This window comes from Chenopodium quinoa, unplaced genomic scaffold, assembly GCF_001683475.1.
Source record: "Chenopodium quinoa cultivar QQ74 unplaced genomic scaffold, ASM168347v1, whole genome shotgun sequence".
Lineage (NCBI taxonomy): Eukaryota > Viridiplantae > Streptophyta > Magnoliopsida > Caryophyllales > Amaranthaceae > Chenopodium > Chenopodium quinoa.
The window spans coordinates 390,419-417,555 of NW_018743448.1; the positions used below are offsets into that span (position 1 = coordinate 390,419).

A 27,137-nucleotide genomic window follows, 5' to 3' on the forward strand; every position below is an offset into this window, starting at 1 on the left:
ATATATTAAGATTAAAAAAAACTTTGATATTCCCTTGAATCTTCATTCTTTAATCTATAAAATGAATTGTTCATTTTTCAACTAAAATAAGGGATACTCTACATTAATGTGTCTCATCTATAATAATTTGATAATGCATAGAGATATTTTAATGTATACAAAACCTATTAACAAATACTAACTTAGAGTAATTTATAAAAATATTTTTTCAGTGAATATCCGAGTGTTGCTTAGGCCAAGAATATAAATATAAGATATACAAAGCAATATTTGATACAAGTACTTTTATATGTGACAAATGCTCCAAAATCTAATACAAATATTTTAAAATTTGATTTAAATGATTCTATATCTGATATATCAGATATTTAAATATTGCTATTAGATTTTAAAGTGTGGATATTGTATTTAATGTTAAAAACTGCACTATTTTGCGAGTCCAATCTCACATAATATCTTCTCATATTAATCATAACAAAAGTACAGATCAGGCGAGCAACCACATGGCCCACACCTGTTCCTTTTTGGACTTGCTTGCAATATTTATATTTATTAAGCAACAACAGGCATCAATCGCGTAGCAAAAAAAAAAAAAAAAACAAAAAACAGAAGAAGAAGAAATTGGTGATTGACAAGTGGTATATACTAAAGTTACATTGTGTTTATGGAGGTTGCGAATTGTAGCTTACAATTGATGTAATTTGGGATATTATTGTGGCAACTCATAGCTACAATCTTAATTGTTGGCGGCCATTGTTGGAAGTATATTGTTCTAAGAGACGAATTATAAACCAAACTACATAACATTGATCACGAGTAAAAAATAGCAAGTGGGAATTGTTCATGATTTTTTCCAATTTTTTGCTCCAAGGCTCATTTTCATGCTTTGTGAGCGGTAAGCCGATGAACTCCAAGATGTATCTACATTCTACAATAAACAAATCTAAAAAGTACCAAGTCTTAGAAAGCACTCCGCAACAAAAGATACTAAAGGATTTAAAAATGAAGGGAATTGTGGAGTAGAAAGTACCAATTACTAGCTTGTGTTTTTTTACACAAGCCATATATTTTTCCTATTTTTTTAAATGTAGGATTTAGAGTTTTATGCTTCATTAAGAAGCTTAATCGATTAGGATATCCTAAATTCAGACCATATTAAATCGGATCATTTAGATTATTTTGCCTATCAGCCTAGCTCAATCACTCGGCGCTAATTTGTTTGTTTTATTTTTACCATTTTCTCTCCTACTAACTTAACGTGTATTAATTGTTCTATTATTTTTTCCACACAAAAATTCTAAAATAACCCATGTTAATGAAAGATGTACCTTTTTACTGTGAATTCGGTTAACATGCTTAAAACTTGACCACAAATTACCATTAATGTGCAAGAAAACACAAAGTCGTGTGGAGTCCAATTAGAAACATCTAGATCTTTAGTTTAAAGTAACTTTTTATACAAGTATAATTTTGGTAATATATAGTAGGGATATTGATAATTTAAGAAGCACGTTGAGAATGGATAAAAACATATTTATACTAAGATATTAAAAAGTGTTCCTAATAACACTTATGTGCTACTTTTTTTTTTTTGATCCAAGGGAGGAATAAATCCAGAAAAAAGAGCAAAAACAAAAAAGCACGCTTATGTGCTACTTGGCAGTGTGGCACTCTACTCACAACCAAACGTTCCATTTCTATATTATCCTCTTAATTTAAAAATAACTGGCATCAGCAAGTATTGAGTACACGAATTTTGAAATGAAAGATGAGAGCTTAACCACCAATCCATTATAACACCATTATTTAATCATAAAATAATTTGATAATTAAGTCTGAAAGATTTAAACTTCCTACATTTTTATGGTAGTAACAAGAGAGCATTATAGACATTTCCTACTTGAATTCAATTCCTAGTAGGAATTAATTTAAAGTAGAAATTATATTATTTGAAGCTTTTCTTTCATTCACCAACTCTTAATTTCTTTTTTCAAATCATACAGTTACGCATTATGTTAATTAATTCTTACTAGACAAAAAATATTATCAAAAGTAATAATCCAACGTATCATTTGAGCCACACACTAATCTATATCATGATTTAAAAGTGTAAGTTACTAAGAGATAATCAAACCGCTTATACTTACCTCTCACCGTGCCACGTTAGCTGCCATGTGAGCCAACTTAAAAGGAAATCGTTTAAAATCAATAATACCCATAAGGAAAAAAAATAAAAATAAAATAATAATAATGAATTCCATTATGTTATTCACTTAAATCACAATTGAAAATTAAAAGGAAAACGTTACATTCAGTTACACTAATAAAGAAAAAGTAGGAAATTATTCCATTATGATAATCACATAAATCACTGTTGAACTTCTATCAATATTCAACCCATAAGGTTAAAAAAATCCATTCTAATAATCAAAATAGTAACATAAAAAAGAAAATTCCAACAAAAAAAAAAAAACAACAAAATACTTAACAAAATATAATTAAAAAAGGCCAAATTAGAAAATAACACCCAAAAAAACCCCCAATTTTGATAATAACACCACTAAAAAAGAAAAGTTTTATTATAACACCACCTAAAATCCCAAAATTTTGGTTTCACCACCCACTAACGGATTTTTGGATGGAAACCGTTAGTGGGGCCCGCCATGTACACGTGTCAGTTGTTTATTGGTTTAAAAAAAAAACTTACCCCCTAACCCAGCCAGCCACCTCCACCACCGGTGCCGATCCCACCCATACCCAGCCCCTGAAATCGTCGACGAAGCTCCGAAACTGTCGCCGAACCACCGTGACCCCAACCCACACCTTCGCCGAACACCGTTACCCAAACCTAAACCAGCCGAAACCCCAGCCCACACCTTCGCCGAACACTGTTACCCCAACCTAAACCAGTCGAAACCCCAGCCCACACCGTCGCCGAATCACCGTAACCCCAAGCTAAGCCAGCCGAAACAACAACATCACACCCACCACTTTCGTCGAACGCCTCTCCCCTACTCAAAACCGTAGCCAAATCGCCGAAACCCCAACCCACACCCATACCCAAACCCAAACTCGTACCCAGAAACCAAAGTGGTGGCTAATTATGCGGTGGATTTCGTTTTCACGGCGGTTGATAGGACTAGGATGGTTGTCGCCAGTTATGAGGGTGGTGGTTGGCCTGATTTCGCTGGTTTTGGAGGGACAAAGGGTGCCGACCGCTGAGGATTGGCGTCCGGCGGCTAGGATTGGGCTGCCGGGAAGGCTAGTGGCTGGGTTAGGGTGTTTTCTTTTTTTTTTTTATTTAATTTTTTTTAAACCAATACCTAATTGACACGTGTCCACAAGGATCCCACTAACGGTTTCCATCCAAAAATCCGTTAGTGGGTGGTGAAACCAAAATTTTAGGATTTTTGGTGGTGTTATAATAAAACTTTTTTTTTGTGGTGTTATTATCAAAATCGGGGGTTTTTTTGGGAGTTATATTCTAATTTGGCCTTAAAAAAAAGAACTTTGATACATAGGAAAAATAAAATAGAAAAAAGTTAAGAAATTTACTAACTTCAACCATTCATTAATCAATCCAATATAATGTAGAGCCTATTCTCTTCAGCTTAATTTCAATTCAGTTCAACTCCTAATTTCCTTCTCTTATAAACAATTCACTTTATTTCAATTCAGCTCCAATCAGTTCACTTTAGTAAATCAAAACAGGTCGTAGACAAATATGTAAAAAAATTATTTCAAAGACATTCATCAAATGTGTTGGTGTTGATGCTTGAGAACGTGATGGTGATGTTGTTGATGTGGAAGGATATGTAAGTGATTATTGTGATACAAAACTGTCCCTTGAACTAATTTTTTTTTTTTTTTTTTTTTTTTTTGTGATGGTGTTGATTAATTTGTATTGCTCCCCCGTTGTTGCCTACTTTGATTTTTGCCTTAATTTCCCAAAGGTCATGTTGCCTCAATGTTCATATGTGCAATTTTTTCATGTTGACTCTATGTTTATGGTGCATGCCTCAATGTTGCCTTCTTTTATGTTGCCTAGATGTTCATGTGATGCCTCAGTTTTCCCTTCTTTCTTGTTGCCTCAATGTTTATATGTGCCTTTATTGTGCCTTCTTTCATGTTGCCTAATTTTCTATATAAGAGATCAAATATGATACCCTAATGATGATATCTTATAATGTGTTTGAGATTGTGCATAATAGTTTGTGATGAAAACCTCTAGTATGAGAAGCCCTTCCCCTTTTGTGGATAACGATTGTTTGTCATTGTTCATGTCCATTCAAACACACTATATGATTGGAGGTTGATAAGGGTGTCAATTTAGGTAAACAGTTCGGATTTGGGTTGAGTTTATCAGTTTTGGGTTATAACGGGTTGAAATGATTATCGAGTCGATTTGGGTCAATTTTGAAAATCACCGGGTCAGTTCGGTTTGGTTTTTTTTTTTTATTGCGGTTTCTATTCGGGTCGGGTCCTAATTGGGTCGGGTTGTAGTTGGTTCGGGTCATAATTAGTTTGGGTTGAATCGGATCGGTTTGAAAACAGGTTTAGCCAATTTAAAGTGGGTTTCGGTTCAAAACAGTTCGGGTTCTAATCGGGTCGGGTTATAATCGGTTCGGGTCATAACTAGTTTGGGTTAAACCGGGTCGATTTGAAAATGGGTTTTGGTTCAAAACAGATCGGGTGAAATCGGGGGTCCGGTCATTATCGGCTCAGGTCATAATCGGTTTGGATTGAACTTGGTCGGTTTGAAAATGGGTTTACCCAATTTGAAGTGGGTTTCAGTCCAAATCATATTGGGTTGAAATCGAGTCGGATCATTATGGAGTCGAATTAGTCAGATAATGGGTAGGAACGGGTCATGCTATAATCAAGTTAAATCATAAATAAGTTGGGTTTATCGAGTAATGGGTTGAAACGAATCAGATCATAAACATAAACGACTCAGTCATAACGGGTTACCGGTTGTAAACAATTCAGTCTCAACGGGTTACGGGTCGTAAATAGTTCGGTCTCAACAGGTTACGGGTTGGAAACGGTTCAGTCATAACGGGTTACGAGTTATAAATGGTTCGGTCACAACGGGTTACGAGTTGGACTGGTTCATGTTTATCGGATTTTTGGCAGGTTTAAACGGTTTTCGGTATAAAATGGGTCGGGTTACTATCGGGTTCAGACGTGCTCCCTCCTTGTTTTAATATGTGTTACACTTTGACCGGCACATAGTTTTAGACACTTTAATTGACTTAAATAAAATAAGAGGTAAGTTGGGTAGTTAGAGTATTAAAAAATTGTAAAGAAAGATAGTGGGGTTAATAATTTATTGAAAAGTAATGAGTGTGAGAGGAGAAAAAGAATTAAAAAAAAAAGTAGTAGTGGGTTTAGGTGGAGACCATGAGAGGAGAGAGATATAATATTAAAATGTAGCTTTTTGCCAAAAAAGGAAGTGTAACACTTATTTAATTTAACACGACCGCATTTGGTAAGTATAACACTTATTAAAACACGGAGGGAGTAACCAATTCGGGTTGTTTTCAGTTTCGGGTTGTAACGGTTTGGCTTGATAATGGGTAGGGCTAGTAATGGTTCGCACAAATTTGGTTCGGTTCAGTTTCGAGTTAGAAAAAATTAGGTCGGAACAGTCTTCAGTTTTCTAAAAACGGGTTTTTAACGGTTCAGTTCCTTTTCAGATCGGTTCGAAATAGTTGAGTTTAAGGGGTCGGGTCAGAAACTGACAGCTCCAGATGTTGACTTTTTGAGTAAAACTTTTATTAACTTGGGATGGGATTACGTACAGAAATAGGGAGATGGCGTTGTCCACTTTCATTAGTAGTCTGCCTAACGGGGTGATGGATGACCCCAATCATACATTGGGGTTGTCTTATCATCGCCTTGGGAAGCGCCACCAAATCACAATGATGTTGTAAATAACTTCATTTTGACAACATATAAGTGTTTAGGGTAAAAATACCCTGTCCACGTGGCCCAATCACGTGCTGACACGTGTCATCATAATAGAGGTTCTGAGAGAACCAACCCTCTGGTGACACGTGGCTCTCTAACCCATAAAAGGAGAATTGATCTCCTCTTACTATAAATAGAGGAAAATCCTCATTTATTGCACATTCATAAATATACACACAAAACCCGAGCAATATTAATTGCAGAATTCTCTAGGAATCCGAGAGAAAAACCTTTATATTCCGCACTTTTATACATCCGGACACGTTCTAACTTGATCGTCGGAGGCGAAACTCCACCCAACCGTAGTTTCCGTGGTTTTGCAAGTACAGACGGTCAACACGCATTCTTGGAATTGTAACTCTCCCGAGGGACTCCAAAAACCCCGAAACATTTGGCGCTGTCTGTGGGGAGAGTACTTCTGAGATGACATCAGAGTCTGTACCGCCTGCTGAAGGCAAACGGCCTACGGCCGAAGTTGAGGTCCACACGGACCAAGACAGTGGTGACGACCTTGAGGTCGACACCTATGTGGCCCCAGACGGGTCATTCAGAACAAGACGCACCCGTTCCAAGGAAACAAGGGAACGGGGCGAAGACAAAGCTGGTCCTAGCAACCCAACCGTCAAGCCGGCTGGGCTACCCCAGGCGGCGGAGGGTGCTGCTCCCGTTACTAGAAACGAACTCGTGAAATTCGTGACGAGTTTCAAAGGGGAGATCAAGGACCTGATAAACAAGTCAACTAGCACCAACAAGGGTCAGTCGGCCAAGAAACCTTCTCCCTTAGGGAAGAAGCACGTTAAGGATCGTGTGCCTACTCCTCACCCTAAAGGCCTAAACCAAAGGGGGCGGATGGGCCCGTGATCGACCTTTCAAAACTTCGTTTCCCTGAATCAGGAAAAAGGAAGGCCATCCGGCAAGTTCAGCCGGATGGATCAAAAAGGACTTACTCAGATGCCCGGATATTAATCCAGTAGAAGAGAAGTCAGCAATTGTCTGAGTACGGTCTCAACGTCGACTTACCCAGACAGTTTCCAGAATACTTCATTGAAGTATTCGGAAACAAACCGAGAGAGTTAGTCACGCGGCATGTCCGCACGTACTGGCCCTTAGATTATCCAGCCGGCTCCGTATGTGCCCCAACAACCATACATGCCGTATGGATCACCATACATGCAGTCAACCCTTTTTGGGGGTCAGGCGGCACAAAATGTCCAGCCCATGGACTGGCAGCTCCGGCTGCTAAACCATGGGGAACAGCCGTCGGCGTTCTCCAGGGAGATAACCGAGGCGGCTCAGCCGGCCAAGGTTAAGAACGTGTTGGTTGGTACCTATGACGGTACCACCAACCCGGAAGACCACCTAATGGCTTACACCAACCTCATGTACTTACAGGAGTTGGATGACGCCGCCTGGTGTCGATGCTTCCCGGCGACGTTAAAGGGCATAGCCCAATGATGGTTTGGCAATCTGCCAGCCGGTTGCATCAATAACTTTAAGATGCTTGCATACTTGTTCGCGTCCAACTTCTCTATGAACATCCCAGCCAAAAAGACAAATCTTGTTTTGGGGGCTATTCAGCAGGGAGATAGAGAAGGGCTAAGGTCCTATGTCAGGCGGTTCAATCTGATGAGAATTCAGATTCAGGGGCTATCTAACGAAGTAGCCTACACAGACTTCTTCAAGGGTCTGAAAGACGGGTTGACTTTCAAATTTGACTTAGTCAGAAAGAGGGTGGCTACCCTCCAAAAAGCTCTGATGGAAGCCGAAGCCTATATACAGGCGACGGAGCTTTGTGCCATCAAGCAGTCGTCGAACCCTAAAAAGTCCGAAAAAAAAGAGAGTCGGTTAGCTCAGCCGGCCAAAAAAGAAGTGAGCAAGAAAAGAAAAGAAGTCTGGGTGGCGGACAATTCTAGTCAGCCGTCCCAGAAGAAAAAGAAAGAAGTCGTACGTCCTCAAGTACGAGTTCAACAAGGACAGCTCCTCCATCCTCATGGAGATAAAAGACCGGTTGACCATTGAGAAACCGGCTGCAATGAAAAGTCCCATCAAAAGCCGGGACAAGAGCAAGTACTGTCATTTCCATGAGGATATAGGCCATGACACCAATGGCTGCTATAGCCTCAGGCGGTTACTGGACCGTCTTGCTGGTGAGGGGGCTTTGAATCCTATATTCTGAAGTCTAAGGGTAAACCCAGAACAAACAGTGGTCAGCCGCCCAAGAAGCCTGACAACCTTGATATAAGCTCTAACACTGATGAAGAGCAAATCTTTACTATAGCAGGCGATTTCACGGAAGGGGGTCCTACTATCCGGGGCACCAAGGACAACATCAGAAAGCTGGAGGTCAACTTAGTGGATGAGGGCCAGGCGTCGAAAGACACCTTCCTTGAGGTCATCATCTCTGAGAAGGACCGGGGCAAGGTCAGGCGGCCTCATGATGACCCCATAGTCATCAGGTGCAAGGTTGCTAACCAACGAGTGGGCCGGATCCTCATTGATATCGGGAGCTCGTCTGACCTTATCAGCTATCGGTGCTTGGCGAAGCTTAAGTACAAGCCTAGCAGCATGCACAAAGTCTCTCACCCCTTAGCCGGTTTTGGGGGAGGGGTAATGCATCCGATAGGGAGGATTAACCTACCCATCCGACTAGGAGAAAAGGTGGAGGGACGGCACATGGTCGTCAAGTTCTTGGTGGTCGAGGAATTAACCGCCTATAATCTGATTTTGGGTCGTCCAACCCTCAACGAGTCTAAGGCAGTCATCATCCCATCCCTCATGCTGATCAAATTTGAGAGGGATGATGGGTCATTGGGTTCTCTGAATGGGGATCAGAAGACGACAAGGGAGTTCTATCTCTCAGACGTCAAGCCTACTGTGGCCGCAGCCGGCCAAGGCGAGGAACCTATTGACCTTGATGACTTCAAGGAAGCCGCACCTGCTCCCAAAGAAGCCGCAAAAAGAGGAAGGCGGACCACCTGGTGGCCATCAGAGAAGCAATAGCAATCACTGATCGGGGAACGGTCAGATGATCTCCGTCCCCAGCCGGCTGGTGAAAATATTGACACTGTTCTAGATGATAGCCGTCAGGAAAGAACCGTTAAAGTGGGGACGGTTACTTTTGCTAAGTTGGGCACAGATTTGCCAACTGTTGAAAGAATCCAAAGACATTTTTGCCTTTGAAGTGGAAGAGATGCCAGGCGTCAGCCTGGATCTTGCTGTCCACAAACTCGCCGTGGATCCAAAACAAAAGTCGGTTAGGCAAAAGAAAAGGAATCACGGCGAGGAAAGATCTCAGGCGGCAACCGCCAAGGTCAAGAAGCTGATGGATGCCTAGTTCATTCGGTAATGCTACTACTGGGATTGGGTAGCAAACGTTGTCCTTGTTAAAAAGCCGAATGGTACCTAGCGGATGTGTGTTAATTACACAGATCTGAACATGGCATGTCCAAAGGATAGCTATCCACTTCCAAAGATCGACAATCTGGTCAACTCTACAACCGGTCATGCCTTGATGAGCTTTATGGACGCCTACTCAGGTTTCCACCAAATACCCTTGTGGATCCAAAGACGACATTCGTCACTGATCAGGGGTTATTCTGTTATACGGGGATGCCGTTTGGGCTGAAGAATGTGCCTGCTACCTTCCAACGAATGATTAATACAGTCTTCATTAATCAAATTTGGAGGAATGTGTAGGCGTACATTGATGACATGATAGTCAAATCTAAGCTACAGACGGATCACCTTGCTGACCTCAGAGAAACCTTCACCACCCTCAGGCGGCACAAGGTCATGCTTAATCCTAAGAAGTGTGTCTTTGGAGTTGAGTCTGGGAAGTTTATCGGATTTTTGATTGATCAAAGGGGGATAGAGGCCAACCTAGAAAAGGTACAGGCGATAATTGACATGAAGTCACCCCGCACTGTCAAGGAAGTTCAAAAACTTACCGGTTGTCTAGCAGCATTGGGGAGATTCCTTAGCCGGTCAGGTGACAAGTGTCTCTACTTCTTCCAGGCAATCAAAAAGAAGACTAGATTCGAATGGGGGGAAAATGCTGAGGCGACATTCCAGAAATTGAAAGAGCACCTCCACTCATTGCCACGGCTGGTTAGCCCTCTAGAAAGAGAGGTTCTCTATATGTATTTGGCCATCTCAGATCATGCCCTCAATGCTGTTCTCCTAGCTGAGAGAGAAGGCATACAGCTCCCGGTCTATTTCATTAGCCATGTACTTCGGAATGCTAAGCTACGGTATCCCTTGGTTGAAAATTTTGGCCTTGCTCTTTTCATGGCAATCAAGAAATTGAAACCATAGTTCTTGGCACATCTGGTGGTGGTTTACACAGACCAACCCCTCAAGCGGCCAATGACAACTTTGGAGTCATCCGGCAGAATGCTCAAATGGGCTATTGAAATGCAAAGTCTGGAAATAGCTTTCGAGCCAAGAAAGGCAATGAAAGGTCAGGCGTTCGCTGACTTCATTGTCGAAATGACAAGGCCGGCTCAGCCGGAAAATGTTAATCAGGTTTGGAAGTTATATGTAGACGGGAGCTCTACTATGAACGGCTGTAGTGCAAGCGTAATTTGCAAGTCTCCAGAAGGGGACCAATATGAATACGCACTACGGTTCAAGTTTCTAGCCTCGAATAATGAGGCGGAGTATGAGGCCCTGCTAGCCGGTATCCGCATGTGTAAGGCGGCAGGGGCAAGGAAAGTTGACGCCTGCTCTGATTCTCAGTTGTTCGTTAGCCAATACCATGGTGACTACGAGGCCACCCATCTGGCTATGATCAAATACCCGCAGGCGGTCAAAGATGAGGTCGGGATACTTGACGAATTTCATCTAAATCAGGTTCCCAGGTCAGAAAATAATCAGGCGGATGCACTATCTAAGTTGGCATCATCCGCCTCTTGTGATACGCCTAGGTCAGTCTTTTGGGAAGTCATGGAAAAAAGAAGCATTGAACATGATCCCATTGGAGTTCTTGACCGAAGCTCGTCTTGGATGGATGCCATCCGGGCTTATCTAGCAGACGACACTCTGCCGGATGCACCTTCAGAAGCGGCTGCATTGAAGAAGCAAGTCACAAGCTTTGAGATCCATAATGGAGAACTCTTCGGGAAGGGTTACCTCCAGCCGCTGTTGAAATGTGTTATCCCTGAAAGGGGAAAGAAGTTCTAGAGGATCTACACTCGGGCTTTTGTGCATCACATATAGGCGACAGAACTCTAGCAAAAAGGGCCAGGCGGCAAGGCTACTTTTGGCCCACTCTGGAGGCAGACGCCATGAAAATGGTGAAGACGTGTGATAAGTATCAAAGATTTGGCAAACTCATACACCGTTCGGCCACTGATTTGACGGCTATCTACAGCCCGGTTCCATTTGCAAAATGGGGCATGGACATCCTGGGTCCATATACGCCTGCCACAGGCGGACGGAGGTACATCCTGGTTGCTGTAGATTACTTCACCAAATGGGTTGAGGTAGAGGCGGTTAAGGGCATTAAGACAAAGGATGACATCTCCTTCATTTGGAGAAACATCATCACCCGGCTTGGAGTACCTATGTCTATGGTCTTTGACAATGGCCCTCAGTTTGAAACGCCTACCCTCAAGAGCTGGTTGGGAGATCAAGGGATCTCACATTGTTTTGCATCATTCGGCCGTCCCCAAGTAAACGGCCAAGTTGAAGCCTTCAACAAGCTCATCTCAGACGGCATTAAAAAGAAAATTGAAAGAGCTGGCGGTCTATGGGCAGATGAGTTGCCTCATGTCCTATGGGCCATCAGAACAACCGAAAAAGGGGCAACCGGTGAAACCCCGTTTCTCATGACATATGGCACTGAAGCCGTCCTCCCTATTGAGCATTATGAGCCAACACTTCGAATCATGCTCTATGATGAAGAGGCTAATTTGGAGGCCATGCATCTAGCATTTGAAAAAGTTAGAGGCGCCACCTACCGCCTGGAAACTCCAGACGGCAGGCAGCTAGCCAGAACTTGGAATGTAGATAACTTGAAAAAGTACTACAAATAAAGACTTGTAAATCTTTGTAAATAGAGTATATTAATGAAATAATGCTTTATTTTCATTGTTCTCTTGTACAAAGTCCCGTCTGTGCAATGCACAACCGGGCAAACTTCTGCTCTAAACTGAGTAGATATAGGCTAAGTATCAAACTTAGAAGCTGTTTATAAGGCCAATGGCCGGATAGTTTTCAAAACCGCCTACTCCAACATGAACAGGCAACTGGCGACGCCCATTTGGGTGAATTTGTCGAAGAGAGCATCTCTCATTTGGGTGGTACATTGTTCTATAAATCATAACTCAAGCGGCTTTAACTGACTGTCTAGGTTAAAGATAACTCACGGTCGTTTGAATAATCAATTGAAACCTAGATACAACCGGTCTTTGCTTCAAAGCAACAAAAACGGTAACTGATATCCTTGTCAAATATAACCGGTCTTTGCCCAAAGGCACTACAGCCGGTTACAAAACCCAAATTAAGCAAGGTCAAAACCTTGGCAGTTAATTCATAACCTGGTTATGATGCATACGCTCGGCCAATGGCCGCCTACATCCTAACAAACGGCGATGGCAGGTTACCCAAAGGGTAACTCGCGCCCGGTTAAACGAATAATCTAGGTTGGCCCTAGCTGGCCCCGTCTGCTAATCCAACTTAGAGAATAACTTCTTTAAATATGGTCAATGACCGTCTATCTATCCGTCTGGATGCTTGATTGGACGGCTGCCTGCTAATTAAGCAAGCAACCGTCCAGGGGCAGGTAAAGCCAAGGCATCCGATATATCGCATGTGCTGAGTCACTTCGCAAAAAGATAAAGATTTGTACGAGCATATTTGAAAGTGTAAAAAATTGAATCACAATTGAAGCAAATTATATCAAAGGCAAAACCGACTCAGTCGGAAAATTATATTAATCAAATCATTGTCAGCCGAAACTACGTCCGGGGAAAAGAAGTACATGAAATATTCGGCTCGCAGGCTGGAGATAGAAAAAGAAAACCAAGTCACTGCTGCTGGCGAGGCTGAGACGTCTGGCCTTGGCCGGATGGAGGAGCATCTTGAGTTTGCTGGGGTTGAGCTTCATTAGCCTCACTCGGCGCCTGTTCTTCCGCCTGCTCCTCCTTTTCTTCCTCGACAATCCCAGCCCATTCCTCGAAGGGAGCCGGCTTCTCAAGCCCAAGGGTTTGAGCGTCGTACACCTCGGTGGCGTACTTGTACCTCAGCTCGAAAAACTCCCATTCGGTGTCCGGGTGGATGAGGGTCTAGGCCATTTTCATGCGGGCCTCGCAGTCCCGCTCATTCTCACCAACGAGCCGGTCCCGCTCAGCTTCCAGCTTAGCTTTGTGATCCGCCTGCATCTGGGCCAACTCGTTCTTCAACCGGGAGATGTCTGCCCGCAGCTGGGTGTTCTCCTTATCGGCCTCCCCCAATGCTTTGACATAAGCTTGAGGTTGTTCACTTGCAGCTCGAAATCAGCCGCCTTCTTGTTGGCCGTTTCAGCAGCAGCCGTGATCTCCTTGTTTTTCTCCTCCTGTTTCATCTCCCGGCTTTTAGTTTGAATTTCATACATTAGGGTGTTGTATTGAGTAATATATCAATAAGGTCAGCCGCCCGACTATTGGCGTCTCTTACCTCCTCTTGCTTCTTCCTCAAAGGAGCCTTGAGGTCGTCTACCCTTAGCATCACCTACAAGGTCAGCCGGAAAAAGGGTTAGTCTCATTAATGGTACAACTGGAAAAAAAGTAAATTGTACAAAAACACCCCAACCGGCCAATTACCTCAGTAAGTAGCGAGTTGATGCGGTCAATGTTGACCTGGTGCACACCCGACACCGCCTCTTTTTCGGACCGGGTGAGGGTCCTCAGCATCCTCTTAGCATACTGTTGGAGGTCAGGCCAACGAGAAGAGGCATCTACATCAACAGATTTATTTGTTAAGTATTGAGCATAGGCGGCACCTACATTCTGCTGACTGCCTGAAGAATCCCCTGATTGGGTAGCTTGGGACTTGACTCGCATAGGCCCAAGCGGCCAAGGGGGATCAAAGGTGAGTGTCATACCTTCATTTTCAGGCTGAGGGGTCATCCCACCCCCAGCCGCATTGGAACCGGTCGCTATAGCAAGCAGCTGGCTCGAGGGAGTTTCAGGCTCCCTCGTCTCAACCTCATCCGGTCCTGTTGTTAGGCCAAGGTCCTTCAGGCTCTTGCCTGCTGATGTGGGCCTGTCAGGCACAGGCGGCCTTCCAGAAGAGGGAAGGGCAGCCGGAAGCCTTCTGGATCTGGAAGCAGGCTGGGAGGGCTCCTCGCCCGGTCTTTTTAACATCTTTGTTAGAGAGCGAGGAACGTTCTTGCTCCCCGTCTAAAAAAGAAAACAAAACAGCCGGTTAATATCAGAATTGACTTCAAACTATACAGACGGTAATATCAGCCGGAGCTTACCCCATCATCTTTGGCCGCCAGTTGGGCTCTCTTCTTCTCTAATTGATCCTTCCGGATCTGAGCAGCAGACTTAGCAGACGTCTTCTCTGGAGGCACCATCTCTAATCCTTTCTCTGTAAAGAAGAAAATCAAAAAGTCAAATGCCATTCAAGAATGATACAGACGGCATAAAGTGTCGGTTATCAGTCAACATACGTCTGCTAAACATTGTGCTATGGCCACAAGCGGAAAGGAACGCCTCGTCCTTTAGCCAGTCCGGATGAGGGACCTAGTTCTTGGGGACAATGACTTCAGTCCCATCATCCAAAGACAGGGAGGTCTTCTTGAAGAGCCCCGTCTCCATTATTTGCGCCCAAGCCTCCTCCGGTACTCTAGGAAGGGCGCATTTCTTTCCAAGGAGAGTCGGGTGCTTATTGTAGTAACACAGCCGGTGGTTTAGGCGCAACGATGGGGAAGAAACCAAGTAAAACTTGCTCTTCTAACTGCTCCATTTTGACGGTTTATCAAGCGTCATCATGTATTCCGGATGCGTGGTCAATGTATACCACGCATTCCAGCCGCCTGGGGCACGGCTGAGGTAGTTCATATGTCCTGCATCTCGCAGGTGGCAATGTATCCTAATATATTCACCCAAGAATTGGGTGTTAACTACCAAACGCCAAGATCGTAGCCTCTTAGAATGGCTTTTATTGTATTACGGAGGGGGAACCGGAGGCTGGCTTTGAATTCCGCCTCATAACAGCCAAAATAGTCGTCGGCATGATCAAGGTCGTCATCCCAGACAACGTTGCCTCTACAGGTGGCACCACAATTTCCCATCCTTGCCCAACCGGGCGCTTCTGTAAAAATCCGGGTAAGGTGGCGTTTAGAGTGACTACATCCCTGACAGTCATGTGCGCCTCTGTTGGATTATTGATGGAGGGCCATTTATACGCCTCCACATCCTCTTGGGGGGAATCCGGTTCCATGGTAGACTCTGAAGAGTCTGATTATTGGACGGTCACTTCACCGCCTATATCCTCGGACTCTTCCAATATATTATCACTGGGCGTGCTAGGTACACCCGGATGGTCATAATGTACAATGTCAGCCGGAGCTTCGGCTGAGCCGTCTGACTGGTATTCGGGGTCTACAGTCGTCAGTCTCGTCCGAGCCATTCTGTCCTGCACATGAACAGAGACGGTCGGATTCGCAGAAGAGTAAGGGTGGTCCAAACACCCCTAGACGGCATCCACAACCCTGGACCCGGCCGTATCCGGTGACCGGCTGACAACTGTCCTAGGCCGTGCCGTGTGTGTGTTGGGTGAGTCCATTATTCTTTACAAGCTATACAACCGGAAAAACTCAAAAAAGTTGCAAGGGGTAGAGACGGTACCTTGAAAATGCTTGGAGTGTGGAGGAAGTAGGCTATCCGGATCAGCAGCCGGAAATCTCTGTGTTGCTTGCTAATACCCAGACGGTTGCCCGGATGTACCCTCTTCAAGAGCAATTGAAAATTGTTGCTTCCTCTGAAGTGTTGCTTGATGATACCCCAGACGGTTGACCGGTTATGGGTGTATTGAAAGCAAAGGGAACCAATCCAAAGACCCCCGGACGGTTGACCGACTGTGGGTGTATTGAAAGCTAGGAGGATGACAAAAGACCCTCAGGCGGTTTTAATAAGTTTTAAATAAAGAGCACTCAGACGGAAGCCGGTTGAGTGAAGAAAAGAAAGATGGTTGTGCAAGAAATAGCAGCCGGTATCAGAGCTTTCTCTCTTTCTCAAGAAAATTTCTCAAAAAATGGCAAAGTGTTGAAAATGAGGGGGGGGGATCTCTACTTATAGAGAACCCCAGAAGGAGACGAATTGTCACCTTCCCAATTCAAATTCAAATTTGAATTCAAAAAAAAAAAAAAAAAAAAAAAAAGGCGAAACGTCACCTTCTTAGAGCATGACACCTGTGAGGGGCAAATGTTTAGGGTAAAAATACCCTGTCCACGTGGCCCAATCACGTGCTGACACGTGTCATCATCAGAGAGGTTATGAGAGAACCAACCCTCTGGTGACACGTGGCTCTCTAACCTATGAAAGGAGAACTGATCTCCTCTCACTATAAATAGAGGAAAATCCTCATTTATTGCACATTCATAAATATACACACAAAACTCGAGCAATATTAATTACAGAATTCTCTAGGAATCCGAGAGAAAAACCTTTACATTCCGCATTTTTATACATCCGGACACGTTCTAATTTGATCGTCGAAGGCGAAACTCCACCCAACCGGAGTTTCCGTGATTTTGCAGGTACAGACGGTCGACGCACATTCTTGGAATTGTAACTCTCCCGAGGGACTCCAAAAACCCCGAAACAATAAGCTTGTAAATCACATGTTTCCTTTTACTACACTCATCCAAACATTGATATTCTCATATATGTATTATAGAAAAATATTAAAATTTGATTTTTAAAAAATATATATATTAAATTGAATCAAACAAAATCCAACATGATGATATTTTTTTTTCCCTTAATTAATTGAGAGGATATTAAATTTCCTAAAGTTCCAAATGAGTATTAAAAAAAAATTATAAAAATTAAAGATTCTAAATGAGACAATAAAAAGAGAAAGGGGAAAAGTGAATAGAAAGAGAAATATGGTAAGTAGGTATGTTCGTATCATCGTATGTATGTCAAAATGTATGAGAGGAAGTGGTGAGAAAATTTTATTTTTCCTCAAAAGTTGGATGGATCTTGAAAAGAAAAAACAGAGAAAAAAGTGATGTGGAGGAAGGAGAAACTGAATAAACATTAAGGGACGAAAAATAAAGCACGTCTTGAAATGGAGTACATTAAAATAGTTTCTTAAAATATCCTTGTTTGCTAGACTTTTGACATCATTTGAATATAACCATGGCCAAGTATTTGCCTCCTTTAATGCTATCATCCCATGGCGCCTCCATCTGTGCTATCATCGTACAAACATGCTGACCGCATATGCTTCTGCTTGAAGTGTCAAGGTAGCATATATGTTGTCTGTTTCGTCTGCCACTACGTTTGCTTCCTCCAAGTACCCTTCAATAAAATACAACAGCATGCAGCTTTCATTTCCTCTTCAACCTCGTTTAACTTTCAGTCCTATATTCTTCAGCTAATACGGAGTATCTCATTTGTTTCTCTCCTTTAAGTCCGTCAGTTCTTTTGAACTATCCCAAGTCCTACTTGGTGAGATTAGGCCTGCAATCTGAATTACCTCCCAATGAACCATATATACCCTAGGTTCTCGCCCTAGGGTATATACACTGTCACCTTAGATCAACCAATTTCTATTCTTTTCTTCAACCCCTTTACATTGACGACACATTCTACTTATTATCACAATTGCTCAGCCCATGCATACTTTACAGAGAAAGATTTAATTATATGCTGACAGTGAAGTGTATCTTCACGCTTCTTTGAAGTTTATGGCCATTTTCGTATTCTTTAAGTTCCTCGAACATAGCATGTTCCACAGAAAGCCTTCCAACTGCAAAACTGCAACCGGATGTTTAAACCCCGCTGCTCTTGAGAACTTTCTCAACAAAGCTCATAGGCTTTTATTCAGGTCTACATCAAAGATTGTTGATAACATGCTAGCTTTCTTCTTCTTCAGCATTTCATGAGCCACCAAACAATTATCATTTATAAAACTCCATGGTTAAAAAGGCATATTATCATTTATGACTAGCACAAATCATCCATGCGTGACTGAAAGAAACTGTCTCAGTAAAAGGCATATTATCATCTATAAAGCTCCATGCTAGCTTTCTTCTTCTTTGGCGTTTCGTGAGCCAAAAAACAATAATCATTTATGACTGGCTCACCAAATCATCCGTGACTGAAAGAAACTACCCCAGTAAGTACTTCAATGACTAAGAAGTATTACAAGGTCTAAACTGGGCATCATGTTCTGATTTGTCTATCTTCAGCATAAGGTACATGAATTGAGCCAAACCTATAATATATGAGCTTGACAAGCTCGAACTTAGTTTGAGATTGAGTCTAAATTTGTGCCAACCAAACAAAACTACTGTAAACTCCTCCCAGGAAGACTTGCTATCACCTATAATAAATTCTTGGTTTAAGGCTACTGGTTGCTGAGGTAATTGGTAGACAAATATTTCCCACTAACATTCAAGTTCACTTAAAGGAATAAAAGAGAATAATAGTCATTCATAGTCCCATTCCCATGCTAATTTTTATCGGGTTTAAGTTTACACGCTTATGATCCACTCAACATTCCTAAAGCACTAAAAAATCCAACCAGAGAAATGGATTCTTTTCCGAACACCTAAAGGGTAAAGCACTCTACAGTCCAACCAGAGATTTCTGTCTGACCACTCAACGAAGTACCTTATTGGTTAAAAAGTTTTTATTTTACAGACAACAAAGCTATTACTGCACAAAAACTGGAAAATATGCACCAGGGTAAAGGCCCAAGGCTTTCAACAATCAAATTAAAGCAAATCCAAGAAGCTAAATCCAAAAGGTCGATCACCTAACAAGGCTGATGGAATCAGCACCTGCAATTAAGTTCAAACACCCATGAAAGCTCGGCACTGAAATTGCCAATGTTCTTTTGCTTGCTTTATCCTCTCCAACCTTTCTGACTGAAGTCTCTCTTCCCAGTACTCATGGCACCTATACACAAGTGATGGATAAAGGACTCACAATATGTTAGTAATTGCAACATGAGTAAAAAAGGAGGGGGGGGGGGGTGATTAAAAAAAAAAAAAAAAGGACTCGACATCATATTATTTTCCCCCATCTCACTTGGCATTAGTGGAGCCTCAAAGAGATAAAAAGAAGGTGGGGGGGGGGGGGGGAATTACAAAAAATTTAATAAATGGAAAATACCTTCGGCTCAATAAAATATTAAGCTCCTCCAAGTGCAGAGCGCCCTCGTACACCCCAGGCTGAAATTAATGGCAAATGAGTTAAGTAAACATCCAGGTGAGTTGTTCTATGTATAAATATACACAGGGAACAAATGATGACATGTCGTTGCCATTTCACAGCAGCTAATGAATATATGTCTGAAGGTGATCTGAGGCCGTCTGATAGAAACAAAAGATTATAATATTGAAAGTTCAAGGGACAATAAACTAATGACATTGAAAAAGGAATTGTCTAGCATGTGTAGATAAAAGGAAACAGCCTCTATTTTATTATTCCACAATGCCAATTTTTTACTTTTTTTAAAAATTAATGTCAAAATACAATCATCAGTCTATCAAGCATGTAAAGGGCATTCATGATTAAGGCAAAGATTGAACGAGATAACATAAATAATTCAGTAAGGGCATGATTACCTCTCGGCACAATGGACACTTCTCCTTTGGAGATGTGGCCTGCAGGCCATCAACTATAGTCACAGATGCAGCATTGCAGGCACACATATAGCAGAATATATGGCCACAGGTAAGAGCAACAGGGTCAAACACTGTATCCTGTATAATATTAGAAGAGATAAACCACAATGTCAATTTCCCAGATCAGCTATGTACTAAACAATTCGAGAAGTTCCAGCCCATACAGATAATATTGATGATAATACACACAAGATAGAATTATCATATTGATCAAAGTCGCAAGCCACAATCGTACACAAACTAACCCTCACATGAATTTGTTTTAGGATATAAAGTAAACCTAATGTAGAAAAAAAAAAAAAGATAACTAATTTAAAATGGGTAACTTAAAAATGGTGTAACTAATATGAAGTAAAATTGGCTAACATTATCTTTTAATAATTACTTTCTTTAACAATTAATAAAAAAACCATACAACATATACGATAGATATAAAAGTAGCAAACACAGAACTTTTTTATCAATCGATATCTTATTTAGTAAAACCATAACAGTTGTTGATGAGCTCTAATGCTGATGAATATCCTCCATATTGTTGTTTGGTCTAGCCTACTACAAGGGGGTCTTTCAGGAAAAAAAAAAATAGCTGTCTTTTGAGCTTTATTTTTTATGCTTTTTGAATCACACTTCTACTGTTTTTTTACTTGCAACGCTTTAACTTTTAAGCTATTCATATACTCCACTTTGACTAACTTTGATGATTCATAAGTAAGGAAAAATATAGTCATGGGATCTTGTTAGACTCATCTCAATTTATACTTTCATTATATCACATTTTTATAATTTTTACATATTTGTAATTTAAATATTAGCAAATAAATTAATATATTGGCAATTGTGAAATGAGAAGTGTTGCAAATTTTGCAATCAGAGGAAGTATAATACGAAGTATAATATTAACTTCAATGATTTTTTTCAACTCATATGTAATTATGCAGTGAACAATCAAAATTGTGTATTGGCAAACATGAAAGTCAAATGGAGCAATTACAAGAGAATGAAGGGAGTATAAAGAAAACACAAAACAAAGCAATATTCTAGGGTGAGGAAAACATAGTAACATGCTGTCATGACTGGTGACAAGAAAAACTATTCAACATATCAACATGATGTTGCAAGGCAGCAGCTTCACATGCAAGGCCAGACCTGGGAAGTATTTTTCTTCCTTTGAAGTTCTAAAAGAGTATTTACATGAGTCAGCTACGATAACGATGATTGAAGAAGTCAATAGCATACTTTAATGTTGCTTGAAAGACAAAAAATCAAGCAACTAATTTTAATTACTCATATATATTATAAAAAATAACACAACTTGAGCATGCTAATCATATCGTGCTAGTTTCAGTGACATACACCTAAGATTGTATAAAGTTGAAGGGTTAGACATGGTGCAAATGAAGAACGAAAAGACATTTATACATACAAGGTAAGTATACTCACCAAACAAATAGAACAAGTCAAGTCAAGATCCACCTTCACAGAATCAAAGAGCTCACAAGTCAGTGACGGCTTTCCATCTGTAAATTTAAGAACGCAGCCCTCAAACAAATAAGGTCCCGTTCTTGCGTTTGCCTTTTTATCCCTTAAATTAATGTGAAAGGCCATGAGCTCACTAAGCCATGGCGATTGGAGGATCTCAACGTGCATCCTCTGAGCGCGTGATTTGAATTCTTGACCTTGCTTAGAATAATGAACCTATCCAATTGCAAGCATACCATCAGCATATTTTATAATACACTCAACTAATTCTTTAATATTTAATTGATTCTAAAGAATCCCAAGAATATCTTGAATAATAATATTCTACCTTATCATATTTCTTCAAAATTTTCCGAACTGCAATTGCATTGATCATGGCATAAGTGACAAGGTCCTGCCCCTCTTGAATCAAAGATACATGGTTATGCTTTCCTTTACACCATACATAATACTTCTTAAACCCCGTTGCTAAATGCAAGTCAAGCAACTTTCGAGCACGCTCATTGAAACAACCCACTACATCAGACATTTCTTTGAGAAGTGATGGGAAAAATGTACCATCGCATACTGCAAACACGGATTATCAGTTCTCATCATTAGAAACTGAACAACAACCACACATAAAACTCGCAAAAAAAACCACCTTAGGTTCTAGTTCCCCTAATTACCAAGCAATAATATTACTTTGAACAAGGGCATGGGAAAAAACAGACATTATTGTCTTATGTTCCAATTTGCATTTGTAACACCATCAATTAAAAGTTTCTTTCAGATACACCTTCAAATTAGCTCAAAAACCGTATGTTATAATCAAATCGGTTAATACAACCAACTAACAGCTAATTACCAAACAGGGTCATAAGCAATATTCCTCCATTTCTCAAGTATTCCCCTAACCAAAGATACAATTATAATGAACAAAAACATCTAACAATGCCATTGAACACGTGATTTGGTCATACATTTACACCTAAAAAACCTAATGCATAAGATGAATTTTTAGAGTATGTTCAATGAATCAATGTTCATTAATGTTTAATGTTTCTAAAGGTTCCGTTATTAAGTATCGGCTTTCAAAATTAGCATGATTAATATAAGTACGACTACGAAACTAAAAACTGACAATCGAAATTACCCTGATTAATATAAGTACGACTACGAAATTAAAAACTGACAATGAAATGGACTACTGTTAAACAAAATCCAGCAAAAAATAAATAAAAACACTTGTTGAAGCAGAACCCAAAGAATAAGGACAAAATGCGTATTTTACAAGGCTCGAGAAATAGAATGAAAACAATAAAAACACGTTTGACATTGCAAAGCACCAATACAGAGGATTTCGCCAAATCAACAAAAAAAAAAGGAATTATAATTAAATCATGATCACCCAAAGTACGAAAAGATTCAATCTTTTCTATATATTAATGATTTCCAGCTAATTTTAATAACAAAAAAGGCAAAACTTTTAATTATCATTCATCAATGTTCATAATTACAAACTTGTTTTTCAAGCTAAATCAAATCCCCATCAATCAAAATCCAATGAAAACAAAATTTTTGTCCACTCAAAAACATCCCTGTCAAAATAATCTAAATTGTCGAAATAACATAGAAATTGAATTAATTGATAATTAATTAATTACAATAATTAATACCAGTGTAAAATAATTCAAGGGAAATTACCAGGACATTGATGAGGGCAATTAGAAGGAATTAAATCACCATTATCATCACAGGAATTGTGGGAATCAATGTCATGCCTACACTTCTTCAGAATTTTCTTCAAATTTTTGAATCCAACTCCTGGAAACTCTCTCTCCCAATTTTGCATGTACTCTTGATATGTCTTGCAAAACTTCATGTTTTTTTAATTTTAATTTTTTATAATTTTTATAGCTTATTTTTCTTCAAAAAAACAAATACCCAGAAAATAAAAAGATAAACTTTTTTTTCAGAAATTAAAATGATAGAAAAAAACCAATCTTTATGAAGAACAAAATATACAAAAGACACTTTTTATGAGAAAAAAAGACAACAAAAAATATAATTAAGGATTTTTTTTTATGGATATTTAAAAGTTTTGGTTTTATATGAAAAAAGGTAGCTTAAAAAAGGGGAAGGAGTGCAGGAAAATGGTGAAAAATGTGAAAATGAGAGAAGGAGTTGGAGGTTTTATAGGAGGTGGTGGTTTCATAATAAATATGGGAAAAAATCAAAAAAAAAAAATTTAAAAAAAAGATTACAATTACAATTGAAAAAGGTAACGTATTTATGTTTCTTTCCTCTAAAAGCAAATTTATTAGACCCGTGTTTCTTTCTTTTTTCTCCTTTGATTTGATTTTTGGTTTTCGATTTTATTTATTGGTGTGGTGGGTGTAATTTTACTAATTTGTAATTGTAATAGACGACCCATGTCTACATGTTAGAGAAATGGAGTTTGAGAGTCTTGTGTTCATACTAAGGGAGAGGTGGACAAAATCTAAGAAATTGTGATCTTTATCTAAAACTAGTTTAGATATGTATGTCATGCGTAATTGCGTATAGGTACTTAGTGAGCAAGTATCAAGTATTTTGTGACATTTGAATGATATTTTTTATTAGTTTATTTGTGTGAAATATAATTTGTCGTCAATCTTGCAGGTGGAGTTGTAATCAATCCAATGACAATACATTTATATATAATTATATGATAGGAAATATACTTGTATATATTTTTTTCACTAACACTTTTAGTGCACATACTCATCTAGCATCCACAAAGTGTTGAATCTCAATGTATTATACTCTTATGTAGCTATGTTAGTTATGTATACTTTAATGATAACTTAATCAATTTCCTAGTGCATAGGAATGAGAAAGTACAAGTTTATCTTTAATTATATTCATGATTTACAAGTAATGTTTATATAAGAGTGAGAGATAGCTTAAGTACGTGGTTAGAGCTCTCCTCCTGGGTCTAGGTAATTTTGGGATCGATTTTCATCACTCGCCTTTATGGCTCTCTAAATACCAAAAAAAGTAATGTTTATTTAAGGTTAGCATGGTAATTTTGTCCATTAGTAAAAATAACCCCAAAAAATTTCATCAGACTCTTCGTTAACATCTACATTCTCTCTCCTACATTCTTCAAATCTCCTCCATCACTCAGAATTTGAAGAGGTTCAATGGAAAAATGATCAATTGTAATGGGCAAATCGTAGTGATTGACAAACCTATCTTTTGGACGGAGTTAACCATGCCCTTTGTTTCTCCATTTTTTTCTTAGGGTTCTCGTTAATTTCGATGGTGAAGCCGCCAAAAATATGGCGGCGGACATGTTGGTTCATGAGGAAGCTTCAATGGAGTGGAAAACTTCAATGGTGGAGCAAGCTTCAATGGAGATAAGTAGATGTTGTCCATTGAGGAAGAAAGGTTTCACGGTTGGAAAATTAACATTGTTACACTAATCTTTACAGTTGGACAACACTAAACAAAATAAAAATTTATGTTTATTAGCTGCACAATTCCAATGCCCAAAAATTACACAATTGTTAGATAAACCAATTTTGTTTATCATGAAGACAAACAGTACCAGCCTTATTTATATATATATATATATATATATATATATATATATATATATATATATATATATATATATATACTGGCTCCATTTCTGAAAGTTCGACTCACTTACTATTCATGTGTTCAAAATAAAATAAGTTTGACCACACTTTATGAGCTATACAATAGAAATAAATTAGCATGTGAGATCTTATTAGATTCCCCTTATTATAAATACTCCAAATATCAACTTTTTACAATCTTCACTTATACACAACCGGAGTTATTCATAGTAAAAAATGTTCATTGGAGACTACGCAATTGCAAAGTGAGTCAAACTTTCAGGAACGGAGGGAGTATATATGTTATAATGAGAACCAAAACTATAATAAGAACTAGGAACTAATCTAGGCCCTTAGATCATGTTGATCGGACGGTCCACATGCTTTCCGTGTCATTAATGGCATATCGTAATATTTCAACTCTACAAAATAATATCAAGTTTCATTTCTAAAAAGTAAATGAAAAATTAGTAAAAGTAAATGAAATCAGTTACAAAGTAAATGAAATTGCTTTAAAAGTTTAAAAAAAAATGGAAAAAGGTTTCAAAAGCTACGAAATTACGAAAATGCCATTAATGAATGCGGGTGAAACGTGAGCCGTCAGATAAAGCACGAATAAAGGCCGAGGTTGGTTCCTAGTTCTCATTATTCACCTTGGTTCTCACATGATCTCATATGTATATATATATACACACCAACCATAGCTTGGTCTAGTGGTAAGGTTTGCATGAGGTTATGGGATCAAACCCCACTAGAGGCACTTTGGGGATGGGAATTCCCTTACCCTTTCCCCCTACTCTCAAAGTAAAATACAACTATTTTCGTTTATGTGCATTGTAAAAGGCTGAGTTGAATTATTTTCCTTGTATATTCAATAGCATCTAATCATTTATATTTTTAAAAAAGAATTAAACATGTATATGTTCATCCAAACCATTATTAGTATGTTCATTTCATTATTACAACAATCACAGCATTGAAGCCTTCAATTCCAAATATTGAGTTCAAATTCAAATATCGTGTTCAAATTAATTAATATATAGCAAAAGGAAGATTCAAGGTTGAAGATATTAACAATATGATGACAAATTCTATCAATATATTGTAATTCAATTACAATTGTACAAATGCAATGAATATTGAAATATAAGCCATTTATTTCTTTTATTTGATAAAATCAATATTATGTGAAAATTTCAGTATTAACTAGTTCTTATTGGAAACTAAGCAAATCATGTTAATAAACTGATCATAATAAAATGTTTTAATTATTTTTGTAATAAACATATGTTATTGGACATATATCATTTCCATAAACAACATTTCAAAATCTCTCTCATTCTTTATCTCCAGGGCTACCGGCTAAGGACCTGTGCAAACAGACCTTTCGCTCAAGGCCCCGAAAATTAGAGGGCCTAATTTAATTTGGAGCCCATTTTTTCCTTCCAAATTAACTCTCCAGATCCATCTAATCTATAATTACTCCAATTAAATTAATTTGCAATTCCTATGTAAAACTTTCCATTTTCCTAAGTCCATTTAAAACTTGTAATTATTTTTTACATTGATCTATAATAATAATATTATTAAAACTCAAAGGCATGGTATTGCCACATGTCATCATTCATTTAAGAGTAAAGCATATAACTACTCCCTAAACTTAGCCAAAAGTTGCACTTTACTCACTAAACTCTTAAAAGTTGCAAGTTACTCACTGTTTCGGGGTTTCCTGATGTCCTGCGGGAGAGTTACAATTCCGAGACTGGAACCGGACGCCTGTACCTGCAAAATAACGGAGACTCTTGTGAGCTCCGCCTCCAACGGTCAAGTTAGTACCTGATTAAGGAGTAATTAATGCGGAAATTAAAGTGATTAGGTCTCTCTAGGTGAGAGTGTTTAATGTAGGTAATCTGCTTTGTTAGCGAGATCAGCCGATTATTACTGTGTGTAATTAATGTGTTTTTCCGTAATGTTTTTGTGTTCTTTTTTGTAATCCCCCTTAATGAGGATTAAGGGAGGTATTTATAACCTTGGGAAACGCGCCCATCCTAGGTTTAGGTAAACCTAGGGCCGATTGGGCTTCCCTCGGAAATTGGGCCTGGGTGGCCGGTTTCTCCATTAGGCATGGAGTATGCCACATGTCGTGACATAACAGGTCCAAGGTGGACGAATAAGCGCGTGCCACGTGGGAAGCCCTGGCTGTTCCAACTGGGGGACACTTGGCA

At 39.6% G+C, this 27,137-nt stretch overlaps 1 protein-coding gene across 2 annotated transcripts; it reads right to left on the bottom strand.

Moving 5' to 3' along the window:
* Positions 1-17,231: 17,231 nt before the first annotated feature.
* LOC110739232 (probable E3 ubiquitin-protein ligase BAH1-like 1) lies at positions 17,232-23,437 on the bottom strand. Of its 2 annotated transcripts, XM_021919688.1 has the most exons (6): positions 22,991-23,436; positions 21,633-21,871; positions 21,266-21,520; positions 19,766-19,903; positions 19,311-19,369; positions 17,232-19,094 (listed from the first exon to the last, which is right to left on the bottom strand). In XM_021919688.1, the coding sequence occupies exons 1-6, from the start codon at positions 23,166-23,168 to the stop codon at positions 18,989-18,991; spliced, it is 975 nt and encodes a 324-aa protein (XP_021775380.1). In that variant the 5' UTR covers positions 23,169-23,436; the 3' UTR covers positions 17,232-18,988. The 2 variants fall into 2 exon arrangements, with proteins under 2 accessions (XP_021775380.1, XP_021775381.1); XM_021919689.1 differs by lacking the exon at positions 19,311-19,369 and having other exon boundaries at positions 19,007-19,094; positions 22,991-23,437.
* Between the last annotated feature and the right edge of the window lie 3,700 nt (positions 23,438-27,137).